The sequence below is a fragment of the Bradysia coprophila genome, unplaced genomic scaffold (genome assembly GCF_014529535.1).
Source record: "Bradysia coprophila strain Holo2 unplaced genomic scaffold, BU_Bcop_v1 contig_350, whole genome shotgun sequence".
Classification (NCBI taxonomy): domain Eukaryota; kingdom Metazoa; phylum Arthropoda; class Insecta; order Diptera; family Sciaridae; genus Bradysia; species Bradysia coprophila.
The window spans coordinates 277,793-292,342 of NW_023503608.1; the positions used below are offsets into that span (position 1 = coordinate 277,793).

Genomic DNA, 14,550 nt, shown 5'->3' on the forward strand with positions numbered 1-14,550 from the left:
TCAATAATTTCCAAAGCTGAATAAATAAACTTAATTGATAACTGACTTCTCGTTGGGTGCTTCGGCACCGGCAAAATTCTTAATGAAGCTAAGCAGAATAGGTAGTAGATTCGATAATTATACTGGTGATGTTTTTGAACGGTAATACCAAAATGATGTAGCAGTGTTGTGAATTAGTTATTTTTGCTTTCAGCTAAAAAAATATCGTTCATAACAGTTAAACAGTTTTTAAGGTCACTAATGAAGACTTGTCCTAGTTGTCCTATGGCCCTTTATATAGACATTTTTGACGTAGGACAACACACAATATCACAAATGCTCTGTATTTTCATTAAGAGGCTCCGAGCGTTCAGTTTAGACACACTGCCAAAAAATGAAGAAAAATTGGCTACGTTTAGGTACATAAATCTGCCAGACCAAGACATGAAAACATAAACTCACGTCACGAATAATTATTTGAACATTTAGTAAATTACTTGATTTCGACAATGATTTTTAGACCCGTACGAAGTACTGGGGTCTTATGGGTTTACGCATACGTTTGTAACACGTCGAATTGGACTCCCTGAGTAAGGGGAAACCTATTGTGGTTGTCTAGAGATGCCAAATCCGCGAAAAAAAAAATGTCCGTCTGTCCGTCTGTCCGTCTGTCTGCACGATAACTTGAGTAAAACGCATCCGATTTTGAAAATTCTTTTTTTTCCCGTTTGGTAATGTCAAAAGACAGGCTAAGTTCGAAGATGAGTGATTTTGGATCGACCCCTCCCGAGCTGTGGCCCAATAAGTGCTTTACGGTTTTTCGAAGATATCTCCGGACATTTAAACGTTAAACTTGTAAGTGATACGTCAAATAAAAGGTATTTACAATACCGATCGACAAAAAAAAAGTTTATGGAAATCGGATGACCGACTCGTGAGTTAGACCCCTTGGTGTGGAACAGGCACAGGGCGGCAAGCAGTTTTTGCTTGTAGGTCGGCCACATTTGAACATATTTCGTCTGTTTTAGCTTTATTAGATAGGTATTGACCGTACCAATCAGGGAAAAAAAAATTTATGAAATTATGTTCTCCGGAGCGTGAGCTAGGTCTCTTGGAGTGAGCTCTTATCTGGCTACTCGGAAGTACAGTGAACGTGGTGTATTTTGACAATATCTCGAGTAAATTTTGACCGAATTTCATGAATTTTTTTTTGTTTGAAAGGTATTAACGAATGTAAAGCGTCGGTACTATTTCCGGTCTCCTAACAAAATGGCTGCCGGCGGCCATATTGGATTTTAGTAAAATAGAAATATCTTGGGAAAAATGATACTTAGAGAGTTTCTGTTAACATGGAAATAATTTGTTATGTGTGTGGGGTTTCAGGGATTCCATATACGGACATCTATATATACCTATATACAGCTATATTCAGCTATATACAGGCATATAGAGCTATATAATAGCATATATTTATCTGTGAAATGTTTATTTATAGTGAAATATAGTTAAATATAGCGGTATATAGCTGTTTAAATAGGAATTTATGAAATTTGTCTTCGTACGGGGCTGTCTATATTGCCTCCGGCAATTTAGTTGTATATGATAACAAGGCAAAGAGTGGATAATGTAAGTGATTTTAAAGGGAGAATAGTTTTTCAGCAGAGAAGAAAATGAAGTAAGAGAAATGAAGAGTTTCACATTAAAGGCTTTTGATACGAATAGGTGTTTCGTACGGGTCGGCGTTAGCTGTTTCACATTTAATTTACTTCTGCAAGGAAAAACAAAATTTCACGATATGTACACGTTCGGTTAATGCAACAACAGTGACGCACAAGCAGCTCTATGATTAATCCTATCATTACACTACTTGTAGTGAAAATTTGGTCTCACTTTTTCGAAATTAGGTGTTTTTTTTATGAAATAAATACAGTTTTTGTATCACGACGGTTAACGCTCAAAATAGCGGAAGAAATACGTCTAAAGTTGAAAATTGTCAGCTTAATTTCACTTTTCGAGTTTCATCGTCACATAGTTCCCCATAATTTAAAATCAAAGCGACACTTTAGTGTAAATACATGTTCCAGCTATTTTAACAATTTCAGCAAAGTCCTGTTCGGTAAAATAAAAAGAAAATCTGTCCGAGGCCACTCATCGATTTTCAAATTTTTCTAAATTAATCAGTTTATTTGAGGAGATCCGCAACATAAAATCGACAATTGGATAGACACTTTCCTTAATTGAGTTTATATTGCCCAGGGAATACGATTGAGGATGCAATGTGTAATTCACGAAAATTCTGCAGTTGTGATACAACATCAAAAGGTGGCTCTTCCTCCGTATGCGCTTTTATTTTCATCTATCAATTTCAATGTAAACTTTAAATAGTCACTGTTTCTGTTTCACAATCCCTGGCTGGATCGTTTGCGAACGGGTGCTTCCGGTGATCGTTGCTTCAAGCATTCAACATCATCGAATACTACCTGTGCACCACCGCCACATGTCGGTATTACATTTCCTTTGTACAAGTTCGCTCAACCGTAAGTTTTTTGAATGGCCTTATCATCCAAAAAAAAGTCGAATCTACAACTGAAAACCTTGTTGTGAGTCTGTATTTAGCACAAGTTTTCACTATGTTAACAGATGTTTTAGACTTAATTAAACATAATCAGCGACTTGAGTTGATTTCTTTACAAATCTCAAAAGTCTCAGTACTGTTGACGGTGTTACCCCTTGTATCCGACTAGCTGCAGCAATCTGAAATATGACTTAATTGAGTAAAGCATCCAGATGATTAAATTCCGTCTGTTCAACTTACAGTTTGTGGTTGAATCATTATCAACTTCTCCCGTTCCTCTTTTGATAAGCTGATGGATTTTCTGCAAAACAAAGACAATCAAACGATGCTGCTTCATTTGCCATAATCTGGTTAACTTACGAAAAATAATCTATTGTCGAAGGAATTATCATTTTCTCGTCACGTCTCACTTCTTCGACTTCTTTAGCTTGGCCAACAATAGCCATTTCATAAAGTGATTCAATCTTTAACCGCCTACAGAGAGTGCTATTATGTTTCACCCAGTCCAGTTCCTCCGGATATAAATCAGCTATGTGTTCTGCTTCTATTTCAGCCGTACCAATCGACATCATTTCAAATGCTGATTTGGTAAAGTTACTGCCTCCAGTTTTTATTTTCAATGAATCTCTCCAGTGATTGGCTGGTTTGCAAATTGATTTCAACAACGATATTCCCTGTTCGAGGTTCTCTTTCATTTCGACCATTCTACGATATCGCTCGTCTGACACCAAACCGATTTTGTGGCCCAATTCTGTTAAACGAATATCAGCGTTATCTGGTCGTAGAGTCAGTCGAAATTCAGCCCTGCTGGTAAACATTCGATACGGTTCCGTAGTGCCGTGGATCGTCAAATCGTCGATTAAGACGCCCACGTATCCATCTGTTCGACTGACGATCAAAGGGTTCTTGTTTTGTACCTTTGCCGCAGCGTTTGCACCGGCAATTACACCTTGACTAGCCGCTTCTTCATATCCAGTAGTCCCATTTATTTGTCCGGCCAGAAAAAGACCACTAACACGTTTGGTTTCTAAAGTTGAAAATAATTCTCGCGGGTCTACGAAGTCATACTCAACACCATAGCCTATTGGAAGAAACATTGCATTTAGACGATCAGAATTCAATTTTGTTTAACTAAATTCAATACCTGGTCGAGCAACGTCAGCCTTTTCCAATCCTGGAATAGTTCGAACTAGCTCAATTTGAAGCTCTTCAGGTAACGTGCACGATAAACCGTTTGGGTAAATGAGATCACTGTTAAAGCCTTCTGGTTCCAGCCAAATCTACGGATTCATTAATTCATTGAGTCTGCACTGGACGGAACCGTTTCACTTACCTGATGTGATTTTTCTCCGAAACGGAGAACTTTTGATTCGATAGAGGGACAGTATCGTGGACCAGTGATTTCTTCAGTTACATGGCGATTTACATGTAAATTGTCTTTGACGATCTTGTTTATTGCATCAGTGGTGTATGTTAAGTAGCAACAAAGCTATTCGAAATTAGAAATTGAATTAGAAAATCTGATGCAGAAAAGTTTCGTTTTTAGTGCTACTGGTTCTGAAACGGTTTGTACACCTAGAGATCTTACCTGATCTTCGGTATTCAACCAAACTCTGTCATTCATAAAAGAAAACGGCACCGGAGGATTGTCTCCCAGTTGGGCTTCTAATTGTGTGTAATTGATCGACGAAGCTTTGATGCGAGGAGGTGTTCCAGTTTTCAGTCTAGCCAAGCGAAACTGTAGTGATTCTAATGTTTGAGCAAGTCCAATAGCAGGTGCATCTCCTATACGACCAGCTGGCCGTACTGTTGCACCAATATTTATTTGTCCTCTCAGAAATGTGCCAGTGGTAATGACAACTGTTTTCGAAAATATTTTCTTGCCGTCCGGTAGAATGACTCCTCGGCATGACTTAATTGTACCTCGATTTGATTCATCTGCCGTTGCATCGCTGACAATTAAATCTTCAACGGATGAATAACAAATGTCCAAATTGGTCATGGAAGTTAATTCTTTTTGGACTGCTTTCTTGTACAGTTGACGGTCAATTTGGGCTCTAGGACCCCACACAGCCGGACCACGTCGTCTGTTCAACACCTTTCGAATTTCAAAACATTGAATTACTTTAACAGAAGAAACGGCGCGTAAGTAGACTGAGCCTTACTTTGTATTGAACACCTGAGATATCACAGCATCTAGCTGTTACGCCATCGAGAGCATCCACCTCTCGCATGAGATGTCCTTTACCGATACCACCGAACGAAGGATTACAAGACATTTCACCTGAATAGAACAGTCCCGAAGGTGTAATTGTCTATATTGTTTCACTGCACTTGCATCACCACTAACCTATGGTATCAAATTTATGTGTTACCAATAGAGTTCTAGCACCCATTCGAGCCGAAGCTGCACACGCTTCCGTTCCAGCATGACCACCACCAATTACAATACAATCATACACACCGGGAAAATCGGTTGAAGATGTGGAGCTATGGAATAGAGATTTCAGTCAATCGGAAAGCTTTATACACTGAATAAGTGCGATGACTTCAAACCTTAAATTTCTTATCTTTTGAAGACGAGATTTATTTACAGTTGTAAAGATTCGCAGCATCATGGAATTCATTTTTTTTAAGTTAAACTCCTTAAAAATCCTTGGTGTTTACGTTATTTTCTTGTTATTGATATCGCTGTTGACCATGCTGATGTTAGATCTTGTGTCTGTATGTGTGAAGCGACCTGTCAGATCTGACAGATGATGTACTAAAAAAGCTTCAAGCCCACCAAAAACATTACATACCGTAACTTTTCGACTGGGATTGGAATGTTTTTAATTCGTTTGGACCTTTTTGCATTGCATTTAGATAAAATGTTGTGAACCAGTCGCTTCTCTCATTTTTTACTTTGTCGTTGATGGTCTACTTAATCTATAACGTGCCTCAGATATGTATGTTCATTCTTGATTTTGGTAACGACTTCTAATTTAAAAAAAAAAACTTTCTGCGAAGTTATGTAAACACCGAGGGGCAAACCACTCGATTGGCAACTCTTTTTTTTCGGTAAACACAAATTTTTAGGCCGTGACTCAAGACACATATGGCTTATTCCATGACCTGTCTCGTGATGAACGAAATCGGATCTTGAAATAGCTCGGAATCAGTAGAACTTTTCTTAGAGCAACCTTCATACTAGTGAACCGCTTTCAAATGAATCAAACATACTCTCAGAAAAGATCAATGGATTTCGAGATATTTTGGTTTAAACCGTTTAAACTTTGTTAGTCATGAAGTCACAAACAGAACCACATATTTCGTCGTTTACGACTCATATGGGAGGAATTATAATAACTGAGTGGGGTGAACATTGATAAGGTAAACGTTGCACAATGTATTAATGGATTGACAATGTACAAAGAAGCTATTGTTAGTACTGAGTAAAGAGGAACTTGTTTTACCAGTCCACCAATGCCATTCAGTAACAAAATTGCGATTATCAAAGATGTGGAAACTTGTTGAATTTAAGTTGTTTAACTGATGATAGGTAAACTTGCTATAAATTCAGCAGTACACATTGTCATGTGTGTTCAGTTGAAGTTAAGCGTTTCCAAAAGTAATCCACGATCCCAACGTTAAGGTATTCTCTATCAGTTTTTCACTTTCATTCAACTTATTGAGGGAAATTTCAGATGAAATTACAAATTGTGTTCATGTTCTCTTTGGCTCTAATTATGTCGTCAGTAGAAGCTCAATCACCGAGATGGACAGGACTGAAATGTGGGATAGATAACCAGCAATTGTACGACCGCACCAAGGGTGCAGATACTTGCAGAATATATTGCAGTACAAATTCAGGCCGAGGTCTATGGACCGGATCATGTGAATTAAATAGCATCGGTTACGGAGAATGTGTGTGTATCTTCATCCGTCCGTAAATGTTGCTGTTCGTAAATGATAAATTATACCATTTTCAAATGCGAAAAGTATTTTTGAGTATTACTAGGTTTTACGTTGTACTGACGTGGTTTTACGTTAGATGAGGCCGATTTTCGTCAAGATACCTCAAAGGAATAGAAATACTAGGAAATTTCTGTAATAACCATTTTCCACAGCCCTTTTTTGATCGATCAGAGTTAATTCACACCGTAAGTGCGGTCAAAATTCAAAATGGAAAGTGCGGAGGTCTTTCTCAATGGAAGTAAATGGATAGGTATGTCCAAACGTTCAAATTTGTTCTAGCCGGAGCACATACGGATTTGCATGGCGCCACCTCAAACGAACTCATTTCTAGTGCAAATTTCCACTAGAAATGAGTTCGTTTGAGGTGGCGCCATGCAAATCCGTATGTGCTCCGACTTGTATGGACTGGCCATACCAACTGGCCATACCTACTTATCTACTTTCATAGGTCTTTCTAACCCTGCGTCATTTTCATACAAGGAAGTATTGAAATGTATTTTTTGGTTCACTTTTTCATCGAATCGTTCACTTAAAATTCAAATTTTAGGCACACTTACGGCCTGAATTTCGGTGAAAATGGTTCAATTTGAATTTGATTCCTTAAATTTTAGTGAATAATAGTACATTTTCTACCTTGGTGTATATTTCGAGAATAACCTCGTATGTACAATTGTATATAACGAGCGTCAGCGAGTGTATATACAATTGTACATAAGAAGTGATTCGAGAAATATACACCAAGGTAGAACAATGTTTTATCTCCTGCAAGCTGATATTTCATACATTACGCGTTTCTGCATATAAACACAAACACATACATAACCACAGCCTATACGATTGGATAATTCACACATAACCCACCTAGGGTAAATTTACTTTCCATCTACATATTTGAAATAGTACTTTATTTCATATGGAGTAGGATCCTCGAGCGACAGCGAGCTGCAAGCTGATATTTCATACATTAGCGAAATAACCACAAAAATTTATATTTAAAATTAATTAATTAAGCATGTTGTTTTAAAACGCATTCACAACAAAAAAAAAACATCATACAGAGAATCCTTTATTTACTTACTCACACACATATACTATCCACCTCAACATTTCGTTCAAATCATATCATTCCGACTACTCTGATTATTTGATCGATGTAGAAGTGACTAACGAACCACTACCGACACCAATTGCATCGCGGTATGTGATTTGTTGGCGTAGTGGTCAGCATGTTTGGTTGATATGCTGCTGGTCCCGTGTTCGCTTCCGCCGTTCGGCGATTATTAGCCCCGTACGAAGTACTGGGGGCTTATAAGATTAATATGCCGTTTGTAACACGTCGAATTGGAAGCAGACAGTAAGGGCAAAGCATTTGGTTGTGTTCATAGATGACGAATCCGCAATAAAAAAAATGTCCGTCCGTCCGTCCGTCCGTCCGTCCGTCCGTCCGTCCGTGACCCCTCTAGCAAATGAAAGGTATTGACGAGTAGAACAAAGTTGCTAAACATTGTTTTTGGGTAAGATGCAACGCGAGCTTGTTGGGAGGGCTCAAAGGTCGTTACTCGGCCCTAAGTGTTTTTTGCACATAAATCGAGTAAATCTCATCCGATTTTGCTAGATTTAGTTTTTTATGGAAGGTAACTGAATACCGAAAAGAACGTGTCGAAAAAAGTTTCAAATTTGGGCCCTTGGACTAAGGCCGCTACTCGGCCCTAAGTGTTTTTTGCACATAAATCGAGTAAATCTCATCCGATTTTGCTAGATTTAGTTTTTTATGGAAGGTAACTGAATACCGAAAATAACGTGTCGAAAAAAGTTTCAAATTTGGGCCCTTGGACTAAGGCCGCTACTCGGCCCTAAGTGTTTTTTGCACATAAATCGAGTAAATCTCATCCGATTTTGCTAGATTTAGTTTTTTATGGAAGGTAACTGAATACCGAAAAGAACGTGTCGAAAAAAGTTTCAAATTTGGGCCCTTGGACTAAGGCCGCTACTCGGCCTTAAGTGTTTTTTGCACATAAATCGAGTAAATCTCATCCGATTTTGCTAAATTTTGTTTCATTTGAGAGATAATTGAATACCCAATAGAAAGTTAGCAAACAATTTTGGGTTTCTAAAATAATGTCGTAAATTGTTGGTTTTATTTGAGAGGTACTTCGTACGGGCTTTCGTAATTGCGCTATGCGCAATTTTAAAAATGAACACTTTCAGTAAATTTGACCATGCCCAACTTGACTTGCATTTTGGTAACAGACGCATTAGAGGGTTGTAGACGTATTAGGGTTCCGGGCGTATTACGGCTACGGACGTATTATGGTTACGGACGAAATAGGATTACGGGTCGTACGGGGCTAAGTCGCAGCAAACGCTCCGACTGTTCTGATGCCTTGTTTTTTTTCAAATATGTAGATGGAAAGTAAATTTACCCTAGGTGGGTTATGTGTGAATTATCCAATCGTATAGGCTGTGGTTATGTATGTGTTTGTGTTTATATGCAGAAACGCGTAATGTATGAAATATCAGCTTGCAGGAGATAAAATAAATTTCGTTGCGTAAAATTTTTTATCTGTCTAGAACGATAATCTCGAGCTTATCCCTCTAGGGAGTTTTTGTTTATCTCGATATATCTGTTCTCGACAGATAAAATATGATATGCACCTATTGCCAGACTGTTATTTTGACGTGTAGGCATTATGACCCACGCCTTCGGCTGGGGCAATAATGTCCTACACGTCAAAATACCAATCTTGGCAACAGATGCATAATATATATTACTTGGACCTTGCTTTTGTTAACCTTATAACAAAAACAAGAGAGATGAAAGAAAAATTGACGACTCTCAAAAAATTAATTCTTCCAATTTACAAGTAAGAATCGACGAGAATTTCTGCTTCGTCTAACATATTCCCAAATGTTGGTCACCCATTATCCTCCAAATCCTGAACCATATCCTCAATGTGACGAGTTGAATTCCGTTGATCGCTGGCGTAAACGCTACCATGATGTGGTATACTGTACCCTTATCCTATTTGCAGGTGAAATAACTTTGATATTGATTGAAGTTGGTTCACGAAAAATAGAGCGCTGCCATTAGTAATAGACCTGAAGACTGTGGTATTTTGACCTGAAGATTATTTTTGAGTCCCTCATATGGTTCTGGAATTCTCTTGGATGGTAAAAGGTGCCCATGAATACGAGCAACAAAATACGACTTTCCTGGAAAATGCATATTACTTTGAAATTGGTGTCATTCGATGCCCACGGACCCCAATGAGCAGAAAAACCATCGTCAGACAAAAATCGATGTGTCAGCCCGCCAGACAAAATGAAAAGTCCAAAATTGTCAGTTTTGGTCGTGATATGCCATTGGCGTCAAATGTATGACACACATCCCAATTAATGAAAAAAACATCGCCAGACAAAAAAAAATGACAACTGTGAGCCACCAGACAAAAAGAGAACTCGAAATTGGTCGCTTTTTGTCATCATAAGCCCGCGACCTAAAATTGGTGTCAATCGGACCCAATGACACGACCAAAACTGACAATTTTGGACTTTTCATTTTGTCTGACGGCTGACAGTTCACACTGAATTTTGTCTGGCGATGGTTTTTCTGCTCATTGGGGTCCGTGGGCATCGAATGACATCGTTTTCAGATCAAGGGCTTATCACGACAAAAAGTGGCTATTTTCCGATTTCCCTTTTGTCTGGCATGCCCCAATATGCATTTTCAGGAAAATCGTAGAACATTTTTTGTCGCTCGTATTCATGGGCACCTTTTAGCATCCAAGAGAATGCCAGGACCATATGAGGGACTCAATATACCACAGGCTCCAGGTCTATAATTTTACGACAAAATGTACTAAAAATAGAATTGTACAAAACAGCGTTTCCCAATAACAATTTAAAAAAAACTGTCGTAGTAGACTAGCTACGTTTGCAACGTGAAACTTACAGGTGCCTTCTTGTCTATTTAGTTCGATTGTGACTGTACAGTTAGACATACTACTACAAGAAACAACTCATATTAATTGTACTCATGTAAACAAGGTAGATTATAACTACCGTTAATTCTAGTGATCAACGCCGTACTACCTAGTCAAAGGATAATTATTAAACTCAGAAGTAGTGTTTTCAATTGTAAAAAGATATTTATTGACATTACGGCAAAATAGTAATTAGATTAAAATTAAGTAAAATCAATCGAAAATTATGGCCCAACGCGTGTCAAACGATCTCACCATTAACGATGTGATCCGAAATCGTGATAATTCGAACGTTTTGTACGGCGAACATCAGCAAAAGGTTCATATTTACAGAAATTCTAACATTTCTGGTAGAAAATCGACTAAATTCCATTTACAGAACGTCAACAGATTGTTGTCACTGAAAATCAAAGACGCTAACGGAAAGCTGAACAACATGTTTGCCGTTATTGAGGCTAACGATTCGAAACGATTCTGTTGCCTATTGTGTTCAACGAACAATATGGACGTTTTGAAACTGATTAGTCATGCTGGAAGTAAGAAACACAAGCTAAAACTTGGCACTATCGACGAGAAAGGTCCATCGTCAAACCAACTCAATGGTAAACGAAATTCCTATAATATTTCTAGAAGAACAAAATCATTACAGCCTGTCTATAATAGGTTCCACTGTAGAAGCGTCATCCGAGTTACAGGAACGGCTAGACAAAATTACTGATCAAGTGATGATCGGTATGGAATACATTATTGAGGTGTCCTTTGGAGACACGTTCGAGCCGATTTTCCATTGTGTCTTGTGCGAAGGAAGATTCGATCTCCAAGTGATTATCCATCATTTAACATCGTACGTGCACCGGCTGAACTATTTGGTATGGTATGTTATTGTAATGGGAAAACAAGCTGAGTTCAAACAAATTTCTTTCAATTTTAAGGAAAAACATTTCCCGACTGCTTTTAAGAAGATTTCGGCAATGGAAAAACGAGAGCAAAAATATAATTTCTTGGAAAAAATCTGCCAAAATATCGAAAACCGTTATGGACGGCTATCAATAAAGACTATTCAAAGTGACGAATTTTCCGTCAGTCAGGCAGTATGCTACGAGAGTGTTTTGAATAGTAAACACATCGATGAGAAAATGGGACGAACTTTCACCGAGTTCATGGATATAAATCAAACCAATGGTTAGTGCTATAAAGATCAAATAACATCCACACATCTTATTCTTCGATCCTTCTTTTTTCTAGGATTATCTCCAGTCTCCGAGTTTGACGAAACAACTTCCATTTTTGGGCTAGAGTCAATTTCAACTTCCAGTGAATTTGAGATGTAGGTCGAGTGTCATTTGAAAAACTTTCAGATTATGCAAAAAAAATCTTTGTTTCCACTAGGAGTCCATTAGGAGCTCATAATAAAGTTTTGATACGGCCGAGTACGTCAATGCTCCCAAGTCAGAAATCGGCTTTGTCACCAATTTCACCAGAAAGAACACAAGAATTTGATAAAAGGTTTCGTTCGTGCAAAAGTTCGCCTCAACTTTCTACGCATCACAGCCCTTTCCATGTAAAGACTTCAAATTCGACTTCATCTAGCAGCTGTCGACGGAAGGAAAGTAAATACATCGACAAAAAACACTCTTCACTGAGAATTGTGGATAAACCACCGAATCGAAAATGTTCGCACGCAGATGCAGGTCAGAATCGTGTAAGATCACAATCACCACCTGGGCATCGTGGACATCGTCAAAAGGATAGTAAGACCCTTGCACTGCCACGTCAAAGTCGTGATAGATCACGATCACCACCAGAGCATCGTAAAAAGAAGCCACACTCTAAACTAAGTAAGAATCGTGATAGATCCCGATCACCACAACGACACCAAGCCCTCATGCAAAACTATCGCCAATCGCTTGAAGATTATGATCAAATCAGAACCTGTGCCTATTTTGAGTCGCAGAGAAAGTTCAATCTTTCATCTGAACGATCTGAATCTGCTTTATACAGACCGAGTTACGAAATACCCAGTCGAACCGATTATTTATTGAGCTACAACAGACGCTACAATCATCCGATAGAACCGGTGACTGCTAAAGACTACAGATTCCCAGCCTCAATCGAATGGAAAATCAACAGCGAAGAACATGCGAACCGAGCAGACTATTCATTGATCTACAACGGAGGTTGCAACTACGATCGTCCGCCAGAAACAATCCCAGCCTCAATTGAATGGGGATTTAGCGATGGCGAATATGCTTTACCTAGGTCGTATCTGAAAAGAGCAAGTCGAGCAGATTATTCAATGAGCTACAACAGCGCCTTCAACCGTCCAACAGATAGTATCCCCACTTCAATCGACTATGGAGAATATGTGCTATCCAGGCCACATCGAAAAGGAACAAACCAAACAGATTGTTTGTTGAGCTACAACAGAGGCTTCAAACATCCAACCGAAACCGGATTATCTAAAGATTGCAGACCGACTTCAAGCGATCCGGCTATGGACGAAGAAGAACCGATTACGATTATTTCAGTTCTCAGCTTGTTATCTGCTTTTGAAAATTATCTCGGTAGTCTGGGACCGAAAATGATTGAATTGATGACGGAAGCCATAGCAATGGAAACGATCGGCGTAAACTTTTCCAATCAGATGCTCGATGACCTGAACCACTGTATTTTATTTGAAACTACGAGAGAGAAGCTAAAAGGTCTGCTAAGTGCGGGTATAGTAGACGAGAATAAAACAGCGGCAGTTAAGAGAACCATTCGACACATGGATGTATTAATTGATGAAGCCAATGCAAGAAAACGTATCGGGACCACGTCATCGCAAAATTCCAACAACCGAATCGATGCGACCGACTGTTCTGCAGCATCACCGGCACAAAACCAAAGTCGTGATCGGTATGCAGTTGCCGAGAAGATATTGGTGGCTATGAATGAACAGGGCAGATCAGATATTTCGAAAGTAAAGCTTGCACAATATGTCGACCAATACGAATCATTGGCAAATGCTAAAGAATGCGACGATGAGCGCAGAGTGAAATCGGAAATGGGAAAATTGGTCGATAAATCATTGGCAAATGGTAAGGAATGCGACGCTGAGCGCGGAGTAAAATCGGAAACGGGAAAAGTGGTCGGTAGGTCGCACCGACAACGTAATTACGTGGAACCATCAAAAAAGACTGAGCCAATAACTGATGTCAGTAAAAATTCGTCAATCATTGTGGATTCCACCATTCCTAACACTCGAATGAATAATATCTCCTTAAAGACAGATCCAACTACTGATGACGCCTTTAAAAAAAAATCATCAGCCTTTCAAGCGTTTCCATCAACCACGCTGAGTGATTCAAATCTAACAACGTTGATGAAAAATTTTTACATTTTGTCCGACACGGAGAAGCAAGAAGTGATTACGAACATTAGAGAGATAGAACGTCATGAACCGGAACGTATGCAACGATTGAGAAATCAAATGGAAATTGATAAATTCCTCAATTTTAAATTCGGATCATCAGAGACGGTGGTACTGAAGAAATTAAAATCGGAAACGGCGGCTGAATTTTAGTTTTACAGTCATTGTTACATCACTGTACTTAGTGATAATTGAACATTGAATTGAATTCATTTTATAATTTCTATTGATGGGGAAATTTTCCAAATTTTTCAATTTTACGAGCGCGCCAGACACGCCTTATTTACCTTTAACTTAATGGAATAATTTGAGCAACATTGTGACTAATTTCAAGTTAAAATAAAACCAACATGCTACGCAAAACGAACAGAATTTTTCCGCTATATCTACACCAAACTCTGTCCTCCGGTTTCAATATAAAATTGTTAAATGCTCTCAACACAATAAGTTTTTCTCAAGTGGTTTGTTTACCAAAGATTATACTTGAATGAATTGCACTTGCATTCAGTTCGAATAGAATCAAATCGAATTAAGTCATTCACTGGCAATTTACTTAATGCATTGACCCATTACTCGATGATAGAATATTATGTTCAAAGCCATTCACTTAAGAAATGGACATTAAAAGACAATAAGAATCGTTG

At 38.5% G+C, this 14,550-nt stretch overlaps 2 protein-coding genes and 1 long non-coding RNA gene across 3 annotated transcripts; 2 read left to right on the plus strand and 1 right to left on the minus strand.

The window, feature by feature from the left end:
- Positions 1-2,570: 2,570 nt before the first annotated feature.
- Positions 2,571-5,298, minus strand: LOC119079913 (protein MTO1 homolog, mitochondrial). The gene is made up of 9 exons (XM_037188003.1): positions 5,111-5,298; positions 4,905-5,044; positions 4,720-4,838; positions 4,143-4,652; positions 3,888-4,043; positions 3,699-3,834; positions 2,915-3,635; positions 2,795-2,855; positions 2,571-2,733 (listed from the first exon to the last, which is right to left on the minus strand). The coding sequence occupies exons 1-9, from the start codon at positions 5,179-5,181 to the stop codon at positions 2,635-2,637; spliced, it is 2,013 nt and encodes a 670-aa protein (XP_037043898.1). The 5' UTR covers positions 5,182-5,298; the 3' UTR covers positions 2,571-2,634.
- An 812-nt stretch (positions 5,299-6,110) lies between these two features.
- Positions 6,111-6,534, plus strand: LOC119079914. The gene is made up of 2 exons (XR_005088253.1): positions 6,111-6,188; positions 6,241-6,534. It is a non-coding gene; the product is annotated as an uncharacterized LOC119079914 (long non-coding RNA).
- Positions 6,535-10,415: 3,881 nt separating this feature from the next.
- LOC119079911 (uncharacterized protein CG7065-like) lies at positions 10,416-14,268 on the plus strand. The gene is made up of 6 exons (XM_037188002.1): positions 10,416-10,813; positions 10,874-11,096; positions 11,158-11,363; positions 11,427-11,676; positions 11,740-11,821; positions 11,884-14,268. Exons 1-6 carry the CDS (start codon positions 10,721-10,723, stop codon positions 14,057-14,059), a joined length of 3,030 nt encoding a protein of 1,009 aa, XP_037043897.1. The 5' UTR covers positions 10,416-10,720; the 3' UTR covers positions 14,060-14,268.
- Positions 14,269-14,550: the final 282 nt, after the last annotated feature.

Excerpts from the sequence above, each read along its gene's own strand:
- LOC119079913 (XM_037188003.1), bottom strand. The coding sequence starts at position 5,181 with ATGAATTCCATGATGCTGCGAATCTTTACAACTGTAAATAAATCTCGT. Across the intron at positions 5,045-5,110 it reads CAAAAGATAAGAAATTTAAG|CTCCACATCTTCAACCGATT; the intron begins GTTTGAAGTCAT and ends TCTATTCCATAG. Across the intron at positions 3,636-3,698 it reads GGCTGACGTTGCTCGACCAG|GCTATGGTGTTGAGTATGAC; the intron begins GTATTGAATTTA and ends TTCTTCCAATAG.
- LOC119079911 (XM_037188002.1), top strand. The coding sequence starts at position 10,721 with ATGGCCCAACGCGTGTCAAACGATCTCACCATTAACGATGTGATCCGA. Across the intron at positions 11,097-11,157 it reads ATCGTCAAACCAACTCAATG|GTTCCACTGTAGAAGCGTCA; the intron begins GTAAACGAAATT and ends TGTCTATAATAG. Across the intron at positions 11,822-11,883 it reads ACTTCCAGTGAATTTGAGAT|GAGTCCATTAGGAGCTCATA; the intron begins GTAGGTCGAGTG and ends TGTTTCCACTAG.